This window comes from Canis lupus, chromosome 12 (assembly GCF_011100685.1).
Source record: "Canis lupus familiaris isolate Mischka breed German Shepherd chromosome 12, alternate assembly UU_Cfam_GSD_1.0, whole genome shotgun sequence".
NCBI classification, from domain to species: domain Eukaryota; kingdom Metazoa; phylum Chordata; class Mammalia; order Carnivora; family Canidae; genus Canis; species Canis lupus.
Window position 1 is genome coordinate 48,190,475 of NC_049233.1, and position 22,032 is coordinate 48,212,506.

Below are 22,032 nucleotides of genomic sequence, written 5' to 3' on the forward strand. Positions count from 1 at the left end.
TTCCCACAACAGTGCACAAGGGTTCCTTTTTCTCTATATCCTCGCCAATATCTGTTGTTTCTTCTGTTTTTGATTTTAGTCATTCTGACAGGTATGAGGTGATACCTCACGTAGTTTTGGTTTGTATCTCCCTGATGATGAGTGATGTTGTTCATCTTTTCATGTCTGCTGGCCATCTGTACGTCTTCTTTGGAGAAATATCTGCTCATGAATGAGCAGTAATGTTTGGAAAGAATCTTTTTTTTTCTGAGCAGTAGGTCTCAACAGTGGGTTTAAAATATTCAGTAAACCATGCTGTAAACATATGTGCTGTCATCCACGCTTTATTCCATTTATAAAGCACAGGAAGAGTAGATTTAGCATAATTCTTAAGTGCCTAGGCTTTTTAGAATGGTAAATAAGCACTGACTTCAACTTAAGGATCTGGCTACATTAGCCCCTAATAAGAGAATCAGCCTTTCCTTTGAAGCTTTGAAGCCAGACACTGACTTCTCCTCTCTTACATAATAAGTCCTAGATGGCATCTTCCAATATAAGCCTGTTTCATTTACATTTTAAAAATCTGTTTATTGTAGCCACCTTCATTGATTATCTTAGTCAGATTTTCTGGATAACTTGCTGCAGCTTCTACATCAATACCTGCAGCTTTACCTTGCACTCTAATGTTATGGAGACAGTTTCTTTCCTTAAACCTCATGAGCCAGCCTCTGCTAGTTTCAAAATTTACTTGCACAGCTTCCTCACCTCTCTCAGCCTTCATAGAACTTAAGAGATTTAGGGCCTTGTTTTGGATTAAGCTCTAGCTTCAAGGAATGTTGTGGCTGGTGTGATCCTTTATCCAGATCACTAACTTTCTCCATATCAGCAATAAGGCTGTTCCACTTTCTTAATATCTGTGTGTTCATTGGAGTAGTACTTCTGATTTCCTTCAAGAATTTTTTCTTTGTAATCACAACTTGGCTGTTTGGCACAGGAGGCCTACCTTCCAGCTTATACTGGCTGCTGACACACCTTCCTCACTAACTTTCATTTCTAAGCTTTTGAATTAAAGTGAGTATGTGACTCTTTTTTCACTTGAACACTTGGGAAGCCATTGTTAGATTATTGCCAGTCCTAACGTCAGTATTCTTGTGTCTCAGGGAATAGCGAGGTTCAAGGAGAGAGAATGGCCAGTTGGTGAAGCCGTCAGAAGACACAGAACATTTATCGATTAAATTTGCTGTCTTATATGGGTATAGTTTGTGGGGGCCCAAAACATTTACAATAGTAATGTCAAAGATCACTGATCACAGATCACCGTAACAAACACAATAGTAATCGAAAAGTTGGAAATAGTATGAGATTTACCCAAATGTGACACAGAGGCACCAAGTGAGTAAATGCTGCTGGAAAAATGGTGCTAATTGTGGCATTACAGCTGAACTATTTCAGAATACACATTATTCATGTATGCAAGAAAACTCAACATCCTGTTTAAGTTGTAAACCTCCAAAATAAAAATTCAGAAAGGGCCCTTATTAACTGTAAAATAGATAAAATCATTCTTTAAGAGGTTCCTCTTAGTAATACATTGCTTTTATGAGAATACCTGGAATCTGACAATTAGCGTATTTCTAGTTAGGTAGAAAAGCTCCCAGCTTCTGTTAAAGCTCCTGTGTGTTTTCTTTAAGATGATACCTGAAACTGAAATATACTGATATCTTGATGATAAACCATAAGCACTCAGACACAGAGATGAGCACTGTGCTAGAGAGACAAGCTAAGTATCTAAATTGGCACGTGACTTAAAAGAGTATGGATTATAAACCACACTGCACTGCGGGTACTACAACAAAAGGGAGAGCTATGAGGCATCACCTGACAAGGGAACTGAATGCAGAACTGATTCAGTCATTTTGCTGGAGAAACTTGAAGATACACAGGTGCAAGTTACGCTAGAAAAGTATTTTAAGCTTCAAATCTGTTTTATATCACTTGGTATGGTTGTGAGTAGCAGTGACAGAGACATCAGCTACTGCCACAGAGATGAAAGGGAGACTTTGAGTAAAGGCAGCAGGCTCACTGAAGAAAAAACCCCACTGCAAATGAAAGACTCCTAGCATAACAGCTGATGCTTTTTGCCTTCTTGGCTGTATTCAAATAAATAAGCAGAACCACATTCAAATACTTAGGATCACAAGAGCAACATACGAAATTAAAAGAGATAAAGGTTAAGTCTGTAGGCCCTTCAAATATAACACACACACACACAAGAGAAGTCTGAAATATATAATAAAACACTACCACTAGTGTAGTACTGTCTTCAGGAAAACACAGAAGAATGAGCACTCCCTCTCATTAAAAAAAGAAAAAACAGGAACAGTGTCCATGAATTATACTTTTCCAGGAGGATGGAGAGATACCTTTAGGACCACTGGTCAAAGCTTATTGATATATGCAAATTAATGTCACTGATTTAACAAGTTGAGTTACCTGATTTTCCCTATAAATCTTGGCATTTAAGTTATTGGCAAGTAAAAAAATAGAAGCAGTAAGAAAGGAACTGTCAGAAGCTGACTTTGAGAAATGACAGCTGACAGCAAATCACTAACTACAAAAGCACAGTAATCTTGGACCATTTTCTGAGGCAGTAACTGGCTTAAGAAACATTAACAATTCCTGAGGCCATCACTTGATTAAAGTACAAGGTAACAGCCTAAGATGACACTCAAAATAAGTTATATAAATTACAAAACACTTTAAGGAGGTAGGGATACTTCTAATATATCAAAGGAAGAAATTAACTTAAATAGCTATACGGGAAATATTTTACTAAATGATGTTACTTAGGTCTTTACTATCTTGCACTTCTTTAAATTTTTATTTATTTATTTATGAGAGAGAGAGAGAGAGAGAGAGAGAGAGAGAGAGAGGCAGAGACACAGGAGGAGGGAGAAGCAGGCTCCATGCCGGGAGCCCGACGTGTGACTCGATCCTGGGACTCCAGGATCGCGTCCTGGGCCAAAGGCAGGCACTAAATGGCTGAGCCACACAGGGATCCCCATCTTGCACTTCTATAGAGCTCAATCTTTTCAATGCATTGTTGTATGAGCTGATTCCCTTGAAATACTTGATCAACATTCTTGAGTGAAAAATTTAATCCAGCAATATTTACACAAAACCAACAACATAGGAACGTAGAAAGTGGGATTAGGGCGTCAGAAAAACCTGGTTTCCAATCCCAATTATATCATTTACTGGTTGCATTATCGTGGGCAAGTTATTTAATCTGTGTCTCAATTTTCTCATCTGTAAATATAAATATCTACTTTATTATGACTGTTATAAATATTAGGAAGTATATATGTCCTGGGCACATAATACATGCTCAGTAAAACTTCTTTTGCTATTTATAAAAATACCTTATTTCTACTCACACTTAGAACCATTAAAATCATGTTACAATTCCATTAATGACAGCTAAGTTTTAATTATCATTGATCTTCACATAAACATCTGACTTTAAAAATAATGTCAAAAGTTATTATTTCCAGGATGCCTAGGTGGCTTAGTGGTTGAGCGTCTGCCTTTGGCCCAGGTCATGATCCCAGCGTCCTGGGATCAAGTCCTGCATTGGGCTCCCTACAGGGAACCTATTTCTCCCTCTGCCTCTGTGTCTGCCTCTCTGTATATCTCTCATGAATAAATAAAATCTTTTTTTTTAAAGTTATTATTTCCAAAAAGAACACATATATCAAACCAGAAATATGCAAATAAGTTTCTGCTTCCTTATTACCATGTAGAAATACTGAAAAATAATTTTTTTTGAAAAATAAATTTTAAGTGAAAATAGTATACTACAGGAAGTAGATATTTGGCATTATGCATTATTCATAAATAATTATTATTATTCTTGGTGCCTAGGTGGTTCAGTCAGCTAAGCGTCTGCCTTTAGCTCATATCATGATACCAGGGTCCTGGGATGGAGCCCCATGTCAGGCTCCCTGCTCACTGGGGAGTCTGCTTCTCCCTATCCTTCTGCCCTCTCCCTGCTTGTGCTCTCTTGCTCACACACTCTCTCAAATAAATAAAATCTTTTAAAAGATAATAATTATTTTTAACTCAATCATAGACTTGCTGCTGTATTTTAAAAGTCACATTCTGAAAATTCTCTGAAGCTGTGAATTCAACAATAAAGGGTAATTATCACCTTCCATGCTGGAAAGGATATAATGAACTAATTTCTTTTTCAAAATAAAAATCTGCAATGAACAAACTTGGACCAATCACTCTGTTGTCTTTTTCCAGAATACAATTCTCTTCTGAAAAATACGTCTAACAGACTTTGGCTTAGCCTTAATTTCACAAGACACACAAAAAAGATGAAAATGATTTAAATAGCAACCATGGAAAAGAAGGCTCTTCCATGACTGAACTGTCAAATTCAAAGATATAACTAGCCATATTAAGAAAAGTTCTCTAGTCATCCACCTCTTGTCATAAATAATAGTTCAACTCAAGCAGCAACACAATGTCAGAAACAACTAATAGAAACATTAATTTGATTTTTTTTAAAGATTTCATTTATTTATTTATTCAGGAGAGATAGAGAGAGAGAGAGAGAGAGAGAGAGAGAGAGAGAGAGGCAGAGACACAGGCAGAGGGAGAAGCAGGCTCCACGCAGGGAGCCCAACACAGGATTGGATCCCGGGACTCCAGGATCACACCCTGGGCTGCAGGCAGCGCTAAACCGCTGTGCCACCAGGGCTGCCCTAATTTGATTTTTTAAAAAGATTTTATTTATTTGAGAGAGAGAAAAAAAAAAGCGTGAAAGGGAGCATGAGCAGAGGGGAGAGGGAGAAATAGGCTCCCCACTGAGCAGGGAGCCCGATGTGAGGCTCAATCCCAGGACCCTGGGATCATAACTTGAGCTGAAGGCAGACACTTAACTGACTGAGCCACCCAGGAGATCCTAATTTGAACTATTTTTATATTAGTTCCATTTCTCTTGTTTCCCTTAGAAATGAACACTTCAGATAATACAAAGAGGATATAAAAATATTTTACTGCCTGATAGTTATGATTTTAGGAATCTAGCACCCTTTTGTCATTGCCCATCTCAGTGACCTTTAGGATTAGTTTCCTTAGCTGGGGCCTAAAGAAGCCATCTAGAATACTGACATGAATTGTCAGGAAGATGTCAGTTCTTTATGTTGAGCATGGATCTTACCTAAAATTTTAATGTTTCTCTAAAAAGGCATTAGGGTCCCCCTAACTTCTAAGTCTTATTCCAACTTAGAAATTCTTAAAATGGTCTGTACAGTCTTGCTGTTAGTATGGCTGGGTTTTTAAAAAATTCTCTAATACAAATTTACCTCTTCAACTATATTTCCTATTACTTCCTTACATAAGCCTTATATCCAAGGCAAATCTTCCAGTTCCACAACTTTGCATTTTCTGTTTTCCTGAATCACCTAACATCCTGCTATCCCTACAGAAAAAGACAAAGACAAACACTCTCTCTCAAATACATACACATCCTACTATTCACTTAGTTGTAGGACAACACAATTTGTGTTTCCTTTGTAAATCTTAACTGCCTCAGTCCACGGTTCTTCTTCAACTTTTGACATTTCTGGCTAATTACAAGCATTTGACATATCACATCCTACCTGAGTTCTTCATTATCTTTTTACAAAGAAATTTCTTTCAGTTCACTATAAATACTATAAATATTTTCAGATTATAAATAAGTTATGGGCAAATATCTTATTAATCTTTATATCCCCAGTCTCCATATATATACTTAACTGATGTTCTTTTTTGACTAGCAGGAAGTTTTGAGACATATAGTGGACAAGAGAATAGTATGTATAGTGAAGGAACAGGAAATTGTAAACATCAGAGGAGTGTAAGTTAGGGAAAATAAAGACACAATGGGATGGGAAAGGGTAATGGGAAGAAGTTATATTTGCTAGAGTGGGCAGTAAGAAGTCATGTTGGTGGTAACTTAAAAATGAAAAAAAAAGCAAACAAATGCAAGGTAAACTTATGAAAGGTTCTGAAGGCCATTAATAGGAAACTGAATCTATGCTAGAGAATATCAAAATGCCTAAAATAGAGACTATGAAGGAATGTAAGTTTGTTCTTTGTTTTTTTAAGGGTGGGGGAGAGGGAGAGCCAGAATCTTAAGCAGGCTCCATGCCCAACTCAAAGGCCACCAAGGGGCTTGATCTCATAACTCTGAGATCATGACCTGAGCTGAAATCAAGAGTCAGATGCTTAGCCAACTGAGCCACCCAGGCACCACAAGGAGTATAAGATTTTGAGGAGGTAAGTGAGGAAGATCAACCACAAGTCACTCAAGAGAGGTGGATGTTAACTGTCCTGGCTAACAGAACAAACTGCAGCCTCAAGGAAGGTGGATCTACTAAGGACATTTGAGACTCCATCAAGGAGTGGAATTCCAAAGAATAGACTTGCCCTTACTTTTTTCTCTCAAACTATAATTTTTCATGATTTTATTGATTTAATAAATTATTCAAGCCAGTAAAAGCATTTAAAAAATCAACATCAGACTTAAGATTTTACTTATTATAGATAAGAATAACTCCTACAAGAGCTTGGGGACTGTATCTTTTAACAGGATACAACAGAATGGAATAGTTCATCACTAGGAGTAACTTACCCCCACCAACATAATTTCTACCCTTTCCTTGAATGGCTTCATTTCACTCCAGAAATCTCCACTTTCTGACATCTAATGACCTATATTATATATATGTTCTCTTATTTCATTCATCCTTTTGCTAAACCAAAATGACCCTGAGAGTATCTCCTTGTTTATTCTTAGTGTCACTGTCTTTTGCATCATCCAATTACCCTGTGCTATGCAACCAACCTACTCATCCCGAAACTTAAAAAACATCTGTTCCTTCTTGCAATTCTGCTATAATTCTTTTTGCAGCTAAAATCAGCCCTGAGTCATCAAAATGCCTCCAAGATACACTGATCTTGAAAAATATTTAAATGTTTTAATTCTAGCTATTCTCACAAAGCAAATTCAACTTTGAGCCAGACAATGAGAAACTGTTTATCACTATATCTAGCAAAACTGCCACACCTGGTTGAAAAAAAATCTTGCAAATGAGATACTTTTTCTTTCTAAGCTAATCAGAGCACTCAAAATCTCAGATGATTTGTTTATATACCTGATTTTCTATCAGCTGGCTCTTTCTTAAAGAAACAAATTAGATTTCCAGAGATTGTTTCAAATTAATAATCACATAATACTTCACCCAAATCTCTTGAATATTAAGAATAAAGGTAAAATAGAAAGCATTTAATATAAAAGAAAAATAATAAGTAGAATTGGCCCTTCTAAAAATGATGGCTGAAGAGAAATACATAACAAAATAAATTTCAAACTAGATGTTTCGGGAACAGAAAGAGAAATACTTCTTAATGAAATCAGAAGATATTATAATTAGAAGCCTTTTAATATCTCATATTCACAAATGTTCCCAATACAAGAACTCACAGCTCTTGCTATTAACAACTAATGAACATAAACACTCAACACTGGCTAAGTAGCAGAGGTGAGATTATAACTTTGAGTTCTTTATATTCCCTTCTGTTTTTATGTAAACAAACCGTAATAACTCTCTATCTTGATCTCTGTGGTGAAACCATATTTCTTTCAGGTAACTCATTGAGTTCAGCCAATGTCTTAACTAGTATTATATCAACTACAGAGAGAATTTGGCCTACTGTACAAGCAAAACTCAGAAGGACTTCAAGGACTATAATAACAATGTATATAATAATAATGCAATATAAATACTTAACTAAACAGTATACACTAAATACTAGACACTAATATTCCATAGAAGGCAACATAATACAACTGTACTGCCTATGGGCAGTATAATCTTGGGTTGGTCACTCAACCTTCTAGGTATTCCTAATCTGTAAAGCTGGAAATTCTAAAAGTACTTAAACTTTTGTTTGAGAATTATTTAGAAAAGTGCCTGGCATAGTGTTCAACAAACGTTGATGTATAATATTTTTTGCTTGGTAACAGTACTAAAACTGTTTGTGCTTTTGGTTTTAAACAAATTATCCTATTTTCCTATTTCATGACAAAAAGTTTTCAAATACTGACAAAGAAGAAAAAAAGATGACATATCCAAAGAGGTACATAACATTTGATGATAAAATGAGAAAAATTATTACACTTTAGGGATATATTACATTAAAATACTCTTATATTCTTTTTATTTATTTTTAAATTTTATTTATTCATGAGAGACAGAGAGGCAGAGACACAGACATAGGGATAAGTAGGCTTCTTGTAGGAAGCCCGATGTGGGATTCAATCCCCGGACCTGGGATCACGTCCTGAGCCAAAGGCAGACGCTTAACCACTGACTTACTCAGGTGTCCCTATATTATTTGTTTTACAAAGTCTAAGCCCCTTTTGGGGGGAAAAAAAAAGTTTTACATTAAATGAATTTTCTACCAGATAACTTCTTTTTAAACTAAGACTTGGAAAGTCTAATCTGATTCTAAAATATTGCACACTTTTGAGAAAAAACTGTGGGTAGTTAAATAACCTAAAATGTAATTTCATATGTCTATCCACATAGATTCTGAATAGATTTTTTTTAAAGAATGTATGTATAATGTATGTTCACTGATAATATTTTGACTAAGATTAAAGTCTTAGAAGAAAACTTAATGAAAAGTACTTTAATATCAGAAACAACATCAATTATTTTAGCAAATGAATGATCACCTGTGAATCTGTTTCTTGGATATCAGAAATGCACTGATCTGGTGACACTGTAAAAGAATTTAAATATTAATATTTAAAATATTTTAGTAAAACTGTAAAGATTCAAATGGTACCTCAATACTGACCTGTATTTGTAATGTTAAACTTAAAATTTATAGTAGTTTTTCCAAACCTAATTCTTCATTGCTTTTAGCATAATTTGTGAATTTCTTTTTTTTTAAATTTTATTTTATTTATTTATTCATAGAGACACAGAGAGAAAGGCAGAGACACAGGCAGAGGGAGAAGCAGGCTCCATGCAGGGAGCCTGACGTGGGACTCGATCCCAGGTCTCCAGGATCACACCCCAGGCTGCAGGCGGCGCTGAACCGCTGCACCACCGGGGCTGCCCTGTGAATTTCTTAAACTATAAACTTGTCATTTTTACTTACAGGCAAATAATTCTACTGTTAATAAAATTTTAAGATGGAGAAAATGAATACTTTTCTCACTATTTAGAAAAAAATTATTTTAAGAGATTGCTAGATTTACTTGACTACATTTCTGTATTCCTGTTTTAGAAGATTAAAGATTCCTCCCATCCATGCCCCACAGTATTTTTTATGACATGATGTCACTTAATGCAGCAGTCTCAAACTTCTGAAGGTGCTCAAGGTAGCAACTTCAATACTGCTGATTAAAATTTTGGCAACAGTTATTGATCTGTATTATCTACTCTCAGAGCTGTTACTGTTCTTGAAGAGCCAACAAAGACAACACCCATCTGGAGCTTGCCAAACTCTTGATTCATGGTCATGGACACCTGAAGTAGATCTTTTTCTGTAATTGAGGAGGGGGGGTTGTTTTTTTTTTGAAACTTTATTAGAGAAGAAGATATGTAAATATTCATTTATAACTGACTACTGGAGAAATTATTTTTCTTTTTGTGGGAATAATATGAAATATATAATTTCTAGATGTCTCATAGAAATCTAGATCAGAAACTGGAACTATTTATCTGAAATATGACTTTCCCAATAGTTAATTTAGATGTAGTATCTCATATTGAAATGGTTACCTGTGCCTTTGAAATTCAAGCCAGAGAACTATTTTTTTTTTTTTTGGAAGTAAATACTGGTAGGAAAAAACACAAGGGGGAAAAGAAGTACCATGTTATTTCCTTTCACCAAAATAGGAGGTCCGTTGCATTATAAATACTTAAACAGGCATGATATCATTTACTTCTTTGAGAACATTTCAAAATTACAAAAAAAGAATTATTTTTCTCTCTAAATCATGCTTAATAAGAACTAAGCTTTCATATAATTCTGGTTTTTAACAAAAACTAGAAAATACTAAAATAATTTCCAACATTTTTCAATGAAGTGTCTGGCTCAAAAGAGGTTGAAAGTTATTGGAATTTTTTAACTAAGAAAAATGCTACTTTCTTAATTGGAAAATAATTTGAGAACTATATTTAAAATGTTCTTAGAATAATGTATTCATAAAATCTACATTTCAAATAGCTGATGTTAATAATTTACAACCACAACCTTAAATTAGAAAATAAAATTAATTTGTATTCCCTCAAAGATATCTCAACTCAAGATGTAATATAGATTAGAAAATAAAGTTTTCAGCCAGTAAATATGTATGTAATTAGAGCCAGAGTTTTAAATACTTTGATGAACTTCATGGCAAATACTTAATGGTTAAAAAAAAATAAAAATAAAAAATAAAAAAAAAAAAAAACAAGGAACAAAACACAAAACAACATAAAACAAAACCAAGCTCTTAGATATAGAGAACAGACTGGTGGTTGCCAGAGGTGGGGTGGGAGTGGGTGAAATGTGTGAAGGAGGCCAAAGGTACAAACTTCCAGCTATAAAATAAGTAAGTTATGGCGATGTAATGTACAGCATGGTGACTAGAGTTAATAATACTGCATTGCATCTTTGAAAGTGCTAAGAAAATAGATCTTAAAAGGTCTTATAATAAGAAAAAAAGATTACTGTGACTATGTATAGTGATGGAGGTTAATTAGACAATGGTGATCATTTCATAATGTATACAAAAGTTGATTCATGTTGTACAACTAAAACTAATACAATTTTATATCAGTTATACTTCAATAAACAATAAGAATGCTTGGCTTTCTAGGTATCCTCAATAATAATGGTAAAAAAACATTTATTTAGTGCTTTTATGTCTCAGGCACTAGGCCAAATGCTGAGGATCTCAAAGCACACAAGACACCATCCAACTCCACAGGGCTTATAGTCTCATAGACAAGTTTTCTAAGGATAGGAAGATAAGAATGCTAAGCCTGAAACACGTATGACTACAGACACGCAATAGCGTTACCAAAACTACCTTGGTATAAAAGGAACAAGAACCATAATTCGGGAATATTTTGGGAACTTTTTGGAACCCTAGTCTGCAATTACTACATGACTTAGTAAACATGCATGACTATACAGAAACTCACAACATTGGGCTTACCTGAAAGCCCTGCAGTGACCCTGCAGCACTCTGTCAGCAAGTGTGTGAGACAAAAAGTGGGTGGCAATGTAAGAGCTGTTGTATAGAAGGATGAAGACTTTTAGCTTCCATGAGGATTTGTGTTTTTCAAACCTTCTTTCACCCCTTGAATCTGTTTTCAACAAAGGGAAAACCATGTTTTCCCTTATTACTACATTTGAGACAATGAAAATTTACCTCTTCATTTACAGTGTTATAAAAAATTAAGCTATTATCTAATAAATAGGCTGTACAAATCTAGATCTGATTCCACTGCTTTCTCTCAATTTCTCACCCATCTCCATGTCTTCCTAATTTTTCCCCTAGGGGAGATGTTACCTTTATTTCTTTCTCTATCCTCAAAATACATGAAATCACTTGGAAGACAGAGTAGGCGTGGAAGGCTCCCTTCTGTTCCTGAGAATTAGAATTTTTTAAAACAGAAAATAGCTTTTACTTGGCTCCATAAAACATCTTAATTCATTTCTCATTTATTTTTTCCTTGCTTTCCTCTTTCCTCTTCCCAGCAACTATGACATCTTATCATTTTCTTTTTTTTTTTTTTTTTCATCTTATTTTCTTCTCCCTCAAAGCCACTGTCATCAACTGAGGGGCAGGTAAGCTTCTTCATGATTATATGCATTGCATAAGTGTAGCAGTCTCCTGGCAGAAGCACAGAGCAGCATTAGCTGGACAAGTCCTACTCTGCAGCAATATTTGCCAAACTGAGTCGTGACCCATTTTCCAAGAGAGAAGTTAATTTAGTGGGTGAAGACCAGCATTTAAAAACCAAATCAACAGAAAAATAAACAGAATGGAAAATAACAGTTATTGCATCACACTTATTTTGAAATTTCAGTTTACACTGTGTGTATATAAACATATGCATGTGTATGTGTATAGGATCTCAATGGAAGTACGTTTCTTACCTTCCTACAGGTCATGGTCAATAGTTTGGAAGCCACTAAACTACAATACTCAGTTCTAAGGACTGTGTCTTTATTTCATGTAATGCTTCAGATATTTCAGAAAATTAAAATATGGATGCCAAATATTTTCTTTTATTAAAAAGTGTTGACCTAATAAATATATTTATTTTCTAAATTCAAATATTTTCTAAAAAATCATCAGCCAGTAAGTAGGTCAGTTTTCCTAGTGTTTTTCAGTTTTTTCATAATTGAGAGTCCCCACTTTACCTTTAAATTAAACCTACCCTAAAAATTAAAACTGACAAGTTATTAGCCATCTCAAAAATGTTTAAGTAATAAATGACAACCTGAACTCAATATAGCTTAAAGAAAAAATATCCTATTTTTTGTCAGCAGAAGAAAAGTCTGAGGGAATGGCATGAATTTCCAAATATGATTTTGAAAATTAAGGAAAGCACTATTTCTTTGCATCTATTGCATATGCATATGAATGCAAACACCAATACTATATATCCTTGGCTATAAGGAGATTTTAAAAATTCAGGCTCAGAAAGCTTAGCGTATGAGACTGTGACAAATGGCACCCAGTTACTCAGCAAGGATAAATCTAGGATTTCAGGCAGGGAATAACTTTGCTGTACTGACCATATAATAACTGCCTCAGAATAATGGTTGTATTCCTTAGTTTTCACATATAGTTGCTACATGGAATTCATAGTTAAAATAGGACATTTCTGAGCCATTCTGTGGTGTCAAAGTGGAAACTGTCTGACTCAGCCTCCAGCCTCCCATATATCTTAGGCTGTCAGAACTGGAAGAGGCAACTAATACCAAGCCCGGCAGGGAGGGGACAGCCCTGTGGCCTTGAGTCTTTCCATAACAACCCCTGAGTTGATTAAAAGTGATGTTGACAGGCTTCACTCCTTGGTTTTATGGATTCTGGCTGCTAAGTGGAGCCTCAAGAACTAGAAACCTCTAAGAATAGCCTTAAGATTTTTACTAGACTGTGAGATATTCTAGAAAATAAAACAATAATAGGCATAAAATATAAACTATTACTTAAACTTTTTATGTCTATAAAAATGAGCTATGAATAATATAATTTATATACACCCAATTAAGATAAAGGTATTACATGAAGATACATGGAAATACCATCTCACACCCTCAAATAAGGGACCTCTAAGAAACTTCTGACATCTTGAAAGCATGCAAATAAGGATTAAGCAAAATTTTACTTTAATCAAAGCATTCCTTTTTAATTTCAAAGACTGCATATGAAGGTTTACTGAACCGCATTTCTTAAGAAAACTTAAGTCATGTACAGCCTAGTACATTTAGAACCTTGATCTCAAAAAAAGGTTAGTCTTGGATGAGGGTGAAATCTGCTTCATTTATAACACAAAAAGTATCAGTGGATATGTGAGGCAACTGCTTTCTGACTCTGCTTGACAACTTATTATAAGATGACCCATGTTTTATTTATTTGTTTTATTTTAAGATAAAACAAGAAATAATCATGTATGCTTAAAATCGAGTTCTTCAGATGATAAACTTCCCTTAAAAACTAAAATTTATATGTTTTCAATACCTTTTTGGTTAATTGAAAAATTTGGAAAAACATGCTTTATTTCCTTTTTAGGATGCTTAACTTGGTGTCCTTAAAAGCCCTTTACGAGGGTCCATGAACTCCCTGAATTTTAAGTAGAAGTGCATGTATTTTTCCTATTTTTCATAGGATTCTGAAAGGGATTAATGATCTGAGAAGACAGTAACTGCCTTGAGTAAAAGTTATATACAAAAGAACTGAGCCTTCTGAAAAAAGAACCTTCCAGACAACTTATGGATAATGTTAAGAGATAAAGGTAAGTTGGAATAACTTCCCCTAAAAACAGTAAAACCTGAAACTAGCATGAAGATGCACTAGTCTAAGGCTAATAAAGTCACATGTTTGTATATATTTGTATCTTTAGCCTTGGATAAGAAATAAGAACTAGGGGCACATGGGTGGTTCAGTCAGTTAAACATTTGCCTTCAGCTCAGGGCATGATCTCAGGGTCATGGAATCAAGCCCTGCATCTGGCTCCCTGCTCAGCAGCATCTGCTTCTCCCTCTCTCTCTATGATCTCTTTGGCTCTCAGTCTCTCTCAAATAAATAAATAAAATCTTTAAAAAAAATAAATAAATAAATTAGAACTAAAAGGTGGGTAATAATGGAAGGTGTATATGTTGTGTAAGAATTGTTGTAATGACTCATGCTATTAATAGTACAGATATCTCATACGCTATAGCAACTTTCAGAATCCAATTAACATCTAAGTATCTACTATCTATTTTGTGATTTTATTTTTCTCTTTTTCATCTTTATAAAATGGAGCTGCTTTTTAGAAATAGAACCGTAACATGTCTCTAACAAAAAGAGCCTTTAACATCAAACCACTCAAACTTAGTCCTACGATGCTAAGAACTTTTCCTTAAATATTCAAGTGAACACTTTTATTTACTATTTACTAAAAAAATTCAACCAATATGCTCTTAAGGAAAGCCAAGCAGTTTCCATTTATTAAAGGTTATATCTGATATCTGTGCTACACAACATAGTATCATTACACTTAGCTTAATGGGAGAAAAATGAACATAACAAGTACTGGTATTTCATGTCCAAAACAAGTCAGGTCCAAAGCAAGGGAGGAAATGAACCCTATTAGTCTCAAGCATGTAAACCATGATTGTTTCATTGTTTTCCAATTAACTTATAAGTATTCTAAATAGGTAACAATCTATATAGCATTTGCATAAGAACCATAAGAATTATGAAGGAACTTCAATAATTAATAAAGATAAATCCTTTCACAGTTTATGAGAGAAACCTTTCTCACAACAACATGAAAAAGAAAAGGTGTTCTAAAATAATGGGCCTTTTTCTATTGAGTTGATTATCCAGGCATAAAGGGCTGGGTGACAGGCATGAAGGAGAGCACATGACGTGATGAGCACTGGGTGTTATATGCAACTGATGAATTACTGAACTCTACATCTGAAACTAAAGATGTACTATATGTTGGCTAATTGAACTTGAATTTTTAAAATTAATTAATTAATTAATTAAAGATAAGGAATTGACAAAGGATTGACCTCTGTCTGTCACTGAGCTTATTAGGAAAGGCCTGGATAAAGAAAATAAATCAGGTGAGTAACAGGAATTAACCTCATACATATACTTAGAATATGGTTTTGAGAGATGTAACTCATAGACACACTGTCTTCTCTACTTTCCCTAAATATATAATATAAGCCTCTCACTTTTTAGTTATTTCAGTTATAATAAGGAGAAACAGGATTTTCCAAACCAACGGACAGAAAAAAATTAGGCTTTCAAAAATGTTCCTGCAGAAACTTATTAGGGATTCCTGGCTACACTGCTGAATTAGGTGAACAGGATAGAAAGAGAGGTTTATGATGAAACTCTTGCCAACTTGTGTTCCAGGGATATTTAAAATAGAGGAAAACAAATGTACCTGAATGTCTGTCATTGCTTAAGAAATTAGAAAAGTTCAAAAGGGTCCATCAGTTAAGATTCTGATGATGAACTTTTTAAAAAAGATTTTATTTATTTGAGAGAAAGTGTGAGAGACAGAGATCACAGGCAGGGCGGGGGTGGGTTGGGGTGGAGTAGAAAGAGAAGCAGACTCCCTGCTGAGCAGGGAACCTGATGTGGGGCTCAACCCAGGACCCTGGGATCATGACCTGAGCCAAAGGTAGATGCTTAACTGATTGAGATACCCAGGCATCCCTAATGATGAACTTTTGAGAGTGTTCTGATTTAAATTAAATTAAATTAGTGGAGCTATTTAAAGAAGGGCTAATCCTGGTAGCTAAAATAAGATTTTTCACTTAAAAATGTCAATAATGGGGATGCCTGAGTGGCTCAGTGGTCTGTCTGAGCCTCTGCCTCTGTGTTCTCATGAATAAATAAAATATTTAAAAAAATTAAAATAATGTCACTGTTACTAGACTTTCATGATATTAAATATATTTTATATGTCCTATTCAGGCTCAGTCTATTCTGAAAAAAATCCTTGTTTTTCAAAGCATAAAAATACATCTCATGTAGGCAGGTAGAAAGAAATTTAAACTCACACCCCTCAACTGGAACAAGAGAAAACTTATACAACCAAGAAACAAATGTGAAGAAAAATTGGAAAACTGAACAAAAAAAACATAAAATAAATTTTACAGGCCTATCAGTAAACATTAACAAAAAGTTATAATAACAAAAAAGGATGACTTCAAATCATCCTTTTTAATTAACTACTTTGAAGGTTCTTAATATTATTCCCTTTCTTACAAGAAAGCCTAGATGGAATCTAGGATTTAACCCTTAACTAATATTACCATAAAAACAATTTTTGATGAAAGGTTGAATGCCTTCCCTCTAAGATCATGAACAAGGCACTGATGGTCTGTTCTCACCATTTCTACTCAACTCAGTACTGTAGATTTAATTCAATGTAATAAAGCAATAAAAGGCATCCAGATCAGAAAGGAAGAAGGAAAACTGTCTCTATTTAAGTTGATGATGTAATCACTTATGTAGAAAATCCTATGAAATCTACAAAAAGAGAGTACTAGCACTAAAGTTGAATATAGTAAAATTGCAGGACTTAAAATAAACACATAAATACTGAATCCTTTATATACCAGCAATGATCAAAAATTAAAATGAAAAATACTTTTTATATCTAGAAAAACGTTTCTACAGTCAATGTCAAAGAAATTACTACCTATGTTTTCTCCTAGGAGTTTTATGGTTTTTAGGTCTCACATTTAGGTCTTTAATTCATTTTTTAGTTTTTTGGTATGTCTGGTTTAAGAAAGTGGTCCAGTTTCATTACTCCACAATGTAGCTATCCAGCACTGTCTTTGGAAGAAATAGTTCTTTCCCCATTGTATAATCTTGCCTCCCTTGTCGTAGATTAATTGATCATATAAGCATAGGTTTATTTCTGGGCTCTGTATTCTGTTCCATTGATTTATGTGTCTATTTTTGTGCTAGTACTATCCTGTTTTGATTACTACAGCTTTGTAGTATATCTTAAAAGCTGGGATTGTGATACCTCCAGCTTTGTGCTTCTTTCTCTAGACTGCTTTGGCTCTTTGGCGACTTTTGTGACTTCACACAAAATTTTTTTTTAAATATTGTATTTATTTATTCATGAGAGAGAGAGAGAGAGAGAGAGAGGCAGGGACACAGGCAGAGGGAGATGCAGGCTCCATGCAGGGAACCTGACGCGGGACTCGATCCCAGGTCTCCAGGATCATGTCCTGGGCTGAAGGCAGCACTAAACCGCTGAGCTACCCAGGCTGCCCACTTCATACAAATTTTAGTATTATTTGTTCTAGTTCTATAAAAAATGCTGTTGGTTATTTTGATATGGACAAATGCCATATGATTTCATTCATATGGGAATTTAAGAAACAAATGAATAAAAAGAGAAACAAAGAAAAAAAACCCAGAGTCTTAAATATGGAGAATAAACTGGTGATTGCCAGAGGGGAGGTAGGCTGGGGGATAAGTGAGTGAAACAGATAAAGGGGACTAAGAGTACACTTACCTTGTAAGCACTGAGTAATGTACAGCACAGATGAATCATTATATTGTACACTTGAAACTAATATACTATTGTATATTAATTATATTTCACTTAAAAAAACCTTTTTCCTATATTTATTGTATACAGAAATTATGCAGTCTTTATAAAAATATGTTAAAAAATACTTTTATAACATCATAAGTATAAAGTATTTATAGATAAATCTATTAAAAATGTACAAGGTCCAAAAAAAAATGTACAAGGTCCATACACTGAAACAAAATATTGTTGAGATATTAAAGATCTAAATAAACTGAGAAATATGCAGTCTTCATGAATTAAAATGTTTGATATTCTTCGGATGTCATTTCTCCTCAAATTGATCTATAGATTCAACATGATCCAAATCAAAAGTCCAGTGGGCATTTTTAGAGAAATTGACAAGATGAATCTGAAATGTATATGAAAATTAAAGGAATCCAATTAGCCAAAACAACGTTGAAACAGAACAAATTTGGAGGATTTACTCTGTCCCTATGACTTATTATAAAGATACAATAATCAAAACAGTGTGGTATTGGTGGAGGGATGGAACAGAATAAAAAGTCCAGAAATAGATTCACATAATCACACAAAATCAACGGATTTTCACCAAAGATGTATAGGTAATTCAATGGTGGAAAGGATAGTTTTTTAAAAATGGTTTTAGTGCTTGCTTCAGTAGCACATAAACTAAATTTGCAACAATACAGAGATTAGCATGGCCCTGTGCAAGGATGACATGCAAATTTGTGAAGCATTCCATATTTAACAAATTTAAAAAGTAAGTAAAATAAAAATAAAAATGGTTTTATAACAGATGGATATCCATGTGCCAAAAAGGTTGGGGGGGGGGGCACTCAGCATTCCTCTATACCTGGAATTTTGAATCATACACAAAAATTGACTAAAATGTTATTAAACCTAAATGTAAAACCTAAAACTATTAAGATTCTAGAATACAAAGGAGAAAAATCTTTTAAAATCTTTTGTGACGTTGGTTAGGCAAACATTTCCTAGATCAATACCAAAAGCATTAGCCACAGAAAATAAACTAATAAACTGAACATCAACATTAAGAACTTCTGCTCTTTGAGGACCCTGTTAAGAGAATGCAAAGAGAAGCCATAGATAGGGGGAAAAAGCTGCAAATCACAGATCTGATACAGGACATATCCAGAAGATATAAGAATATCTTACAACTCAACAGTAAAAACACAAAAACCCAATTTTAAAAATGGCAAGAGTTGAACAAACACTTCACTAGAGATGTACAGATGACAAGCACATGAGAAGATGCTCAGCATTATTAGTCATGACAAAAATGAAAAATAAAACTGCAGTGAAGCACCACTATGTACCCCTTACGATGACTAAACTTAATAAAAGATGGGCCAGACCAGGATGGAGGAACTGGCACTCTCATACATACAACCACCATTTAACTCAGCTTAGGTATTTACCCAAGAGGAAAGAAAATATATATCCACACCGAGACTTGTATACAAGTGTTCATAGTAGCCAGAAAGTAGCAACAACCCAAAAGTCCATACAGCAGGTGAAAGGATAAAGAAACTGTGCTATAACCATATAATGGAGTACTATTCAGCATTAAAAAGAATGAACTATTGGTAAGTATGACAATATGGATGAATCTCAAAATAATTATGCTGTATGAAAGCGGATGGGAGAAGGAGAAGGGGGGTGAGAGAGTATAAATACTGTATAATCCTATTTATATAAAATTCTAAAAAATGCAAATTAATCTATGATGACACAAATCAGATCAGTGGTCGCCTAGAGACTGAAAGAAAAGAAGTGCAGGAGTGAGGAATTTCAAAGAGGCACAGGAAACTTTTGGCGGTGATGAAATACGTTCATTTTGTTGATTGTAGTGATGGTTTCACAAGCTTAAGCATATCAAAATTTACCAAATTACACAGGTTAAATAGTGCTTTGGTCAAATTTAACTCTACTATGAGCAAGAAAATTAAAACAATCCTTTGAAAAACTTAATTACTTCTTCAGGAGAAACATGCAAAAACAAATGAAATCAGTAATTCACATTCATAATATTTTTGATACGTTTATAGTTATTTGCAGGTTTTGGGTGGGTTCTGGACAAGTGAACTACATCTAAAAAAGTATACTGAAAAATGAACAATCATACCTTGATTTGTGCAAAGGGTCTTTCATAACCTCCAACATAGAGCAGACCGACATTCTGAGGAAGTAAACTACAAAACAAAAGAAAAACACTTTATTTTGAAAATATTCTTCCTTATATAAGCTTGTATAATTATCAAAATTTGTATAACAAACAGATACTGTGAAAAAATTATCTTTGCAATTATTATCTTTTGCACTGTAAGACAGTAACCTGCAAAGGAATAATCCTTTTTAAAACTAATTTGGAAATAGATTATCACAGGAGGGTACTTCTTTGTTTTTGTTTATTTATTCAAGTATAATTAACATACAGTGTTCTATTAGTTTCCAGTATACAATGTGATTCAAGAATAATTCTTATACTTAAAATAGTGGTAAATGCTGAGAATGAAAACTTAGATATAAAAATTACTAACATATTATTAGTAATTCTGGCAAAATTACCACAGAGTGCCTCTGGGAAAAAACTGAAAGAAGTAATGCATATATGTAAAAATCTATAAGGATTCAATTCAAAAATCACTCATAGTACATCTATACTACATACTACAGGAGATAATACAAACCTAAATAACTGAGTCCCAAAATCTAACAGGAAAACCAGACAAATAAATAATGATACCAAAAGGTGGTCTCTGGTAAGTGCTATATAGATGTATTTGCCACTGCAAAATAGTGGAGTAAGAAGTACTTACTATGGAGGGAGCTGGAAAAGTTCAAAAAGCTGGGTCAGTCTTAAAGGGTGGATAAGGCGAAGGGAAAAATTTAAACCCAGTCCTGAAAATGCAGGAGATCTGAGACAAAAAAGTAGACGAGTATGGCTTGAGGGAGAAATAATTAGGTGAAGATGAAAATCCAAAGGGGGAAAAAAAAAAAAAAGAAAATCCAAAGGGAGGGGTGCCTGAGTTCCTCAGTGGTTGAGCATCTGCCTTTGGCTCAGGTCATGATCCTGGGGTCCTGGTGTGGTATCAGGCTCTCCACAGGGATCCTGCTTCTCCCTCTTCCTATGTCTCTGCTTCTCTCTCTGCATCTCTCATTAATAAATAAAATCTTAAAAAAAAAATCCAAAGGGAGTTTGGAATAAACCATGAAGAATGTCAAATGCCATATCTTTATTGTATAAGTAATATGAAGTCATATTTCTATAAAATATGCTTAGTTCTTATAAAAAATGTACACGGAAATAAAAAGCAAACCATATAGAAGGTAAAAAAATATAATAATGGTTACGTTCCCTTTATCATAATTCCCTTCCTATTCCCATTTCAAAGAGATCCTTTATTTCTGATTGCATTAAATGTGAATGAAGAAATATCATTATTAGAACTGTGTTCGTGGAGCATGTAGTGGTACAGGATATAAGAAGAACATAATTAAACATTCTTGTGATTATCTCATTTTTTTAAATCATAAACCTTTTCTTAATGGACACTGTGAGTAAATGAACACAACTCCAGCCTTAACATTAGTGTACATAAAGCAAATAAAAAAAAATTTGCCTATACCCCTTGTTCAAAGCAACTAGCTCAAAACACATCTCCTTTACTCTAGGTAATGAAAATTAACAGCATTTTACGGCAGGTTAAAAAATGATCTCAAGGATAACTATATATTCTATTACATGAATCTAATAATGAAACATTGAGTAGTATTTAAAGTGAACAAAAGACTGCAAACTCAAAACAATACAATAGAAATTTCTCAGTGTACCATATTGGCCTAATCATAAAAAAATCCCTGGGTGGCTCAGCAGTTTAGCGCCTGCCTTCGGCCCAGGGCATAATCCTGGGGTCCCAGGATTGAGTCCTGCATCGGGCTCCCTGCGTGGAGCCTGCCCCTCTCTCTTTCTCTCTCTCTCTCTCTCTTTCTCTCCCTGTCTCTCATGAATAAATAAATAAAATCTTTAAAAAAAATCAGAACACAAGATTATCATAAGTATCTTTTAAAATTTATAGTGAGTGACTTCAAAAGTCCTAATTTAATAATTCTAGGATATGCATTTCTTCATATTTTAACTTCTCTGAAG

General features: G+C 34.3%; 1 protein-coding gene and 1 non-coding gene across 5 annotated transcripts in view; one reads left to right on the forward strand and one right to left on the reverse strand.

Annotated features, from left to right (window-relative positions):
* The window catches only part of RNGTT (RNA guanylyltransferase and 5'-phosphatase), a 362,370-nt gene that overhangs the window by 30,450 nt on the left and 309,888 nt on the right, over positions 1-22,032 (reverse strand). For 2 of the 4 annotated variants that reach the window (XM_038554709.1, XM_038554708.1), the window contains exon 14: positions 20,008-20,074. In XM_038554709.1, coding sequence (XP_038410637.1) covers positions 20,008-20,074 — 67 coding nt within the window. Of the gene's footprint in view, positions 1-8,776; positions 8,824-9,833; positions 9,890-11,257; positions 11,409-17,819; positions 18,250-20,007; positions 20,075-22,032 lie in introns of all 4 variants that reach the window. The other 2 variants (XR_005368010.1, XM_038554710.1) reach the window with 2 other exon arrangements.
* On the forward strand, positions 18,507-18,609 carry LOC119874399. The gene has a single exon (XR_005368193.1). It is a non-coding gene; the product is annotated as a U6 spliceosomal RNA (small nuclear RNA).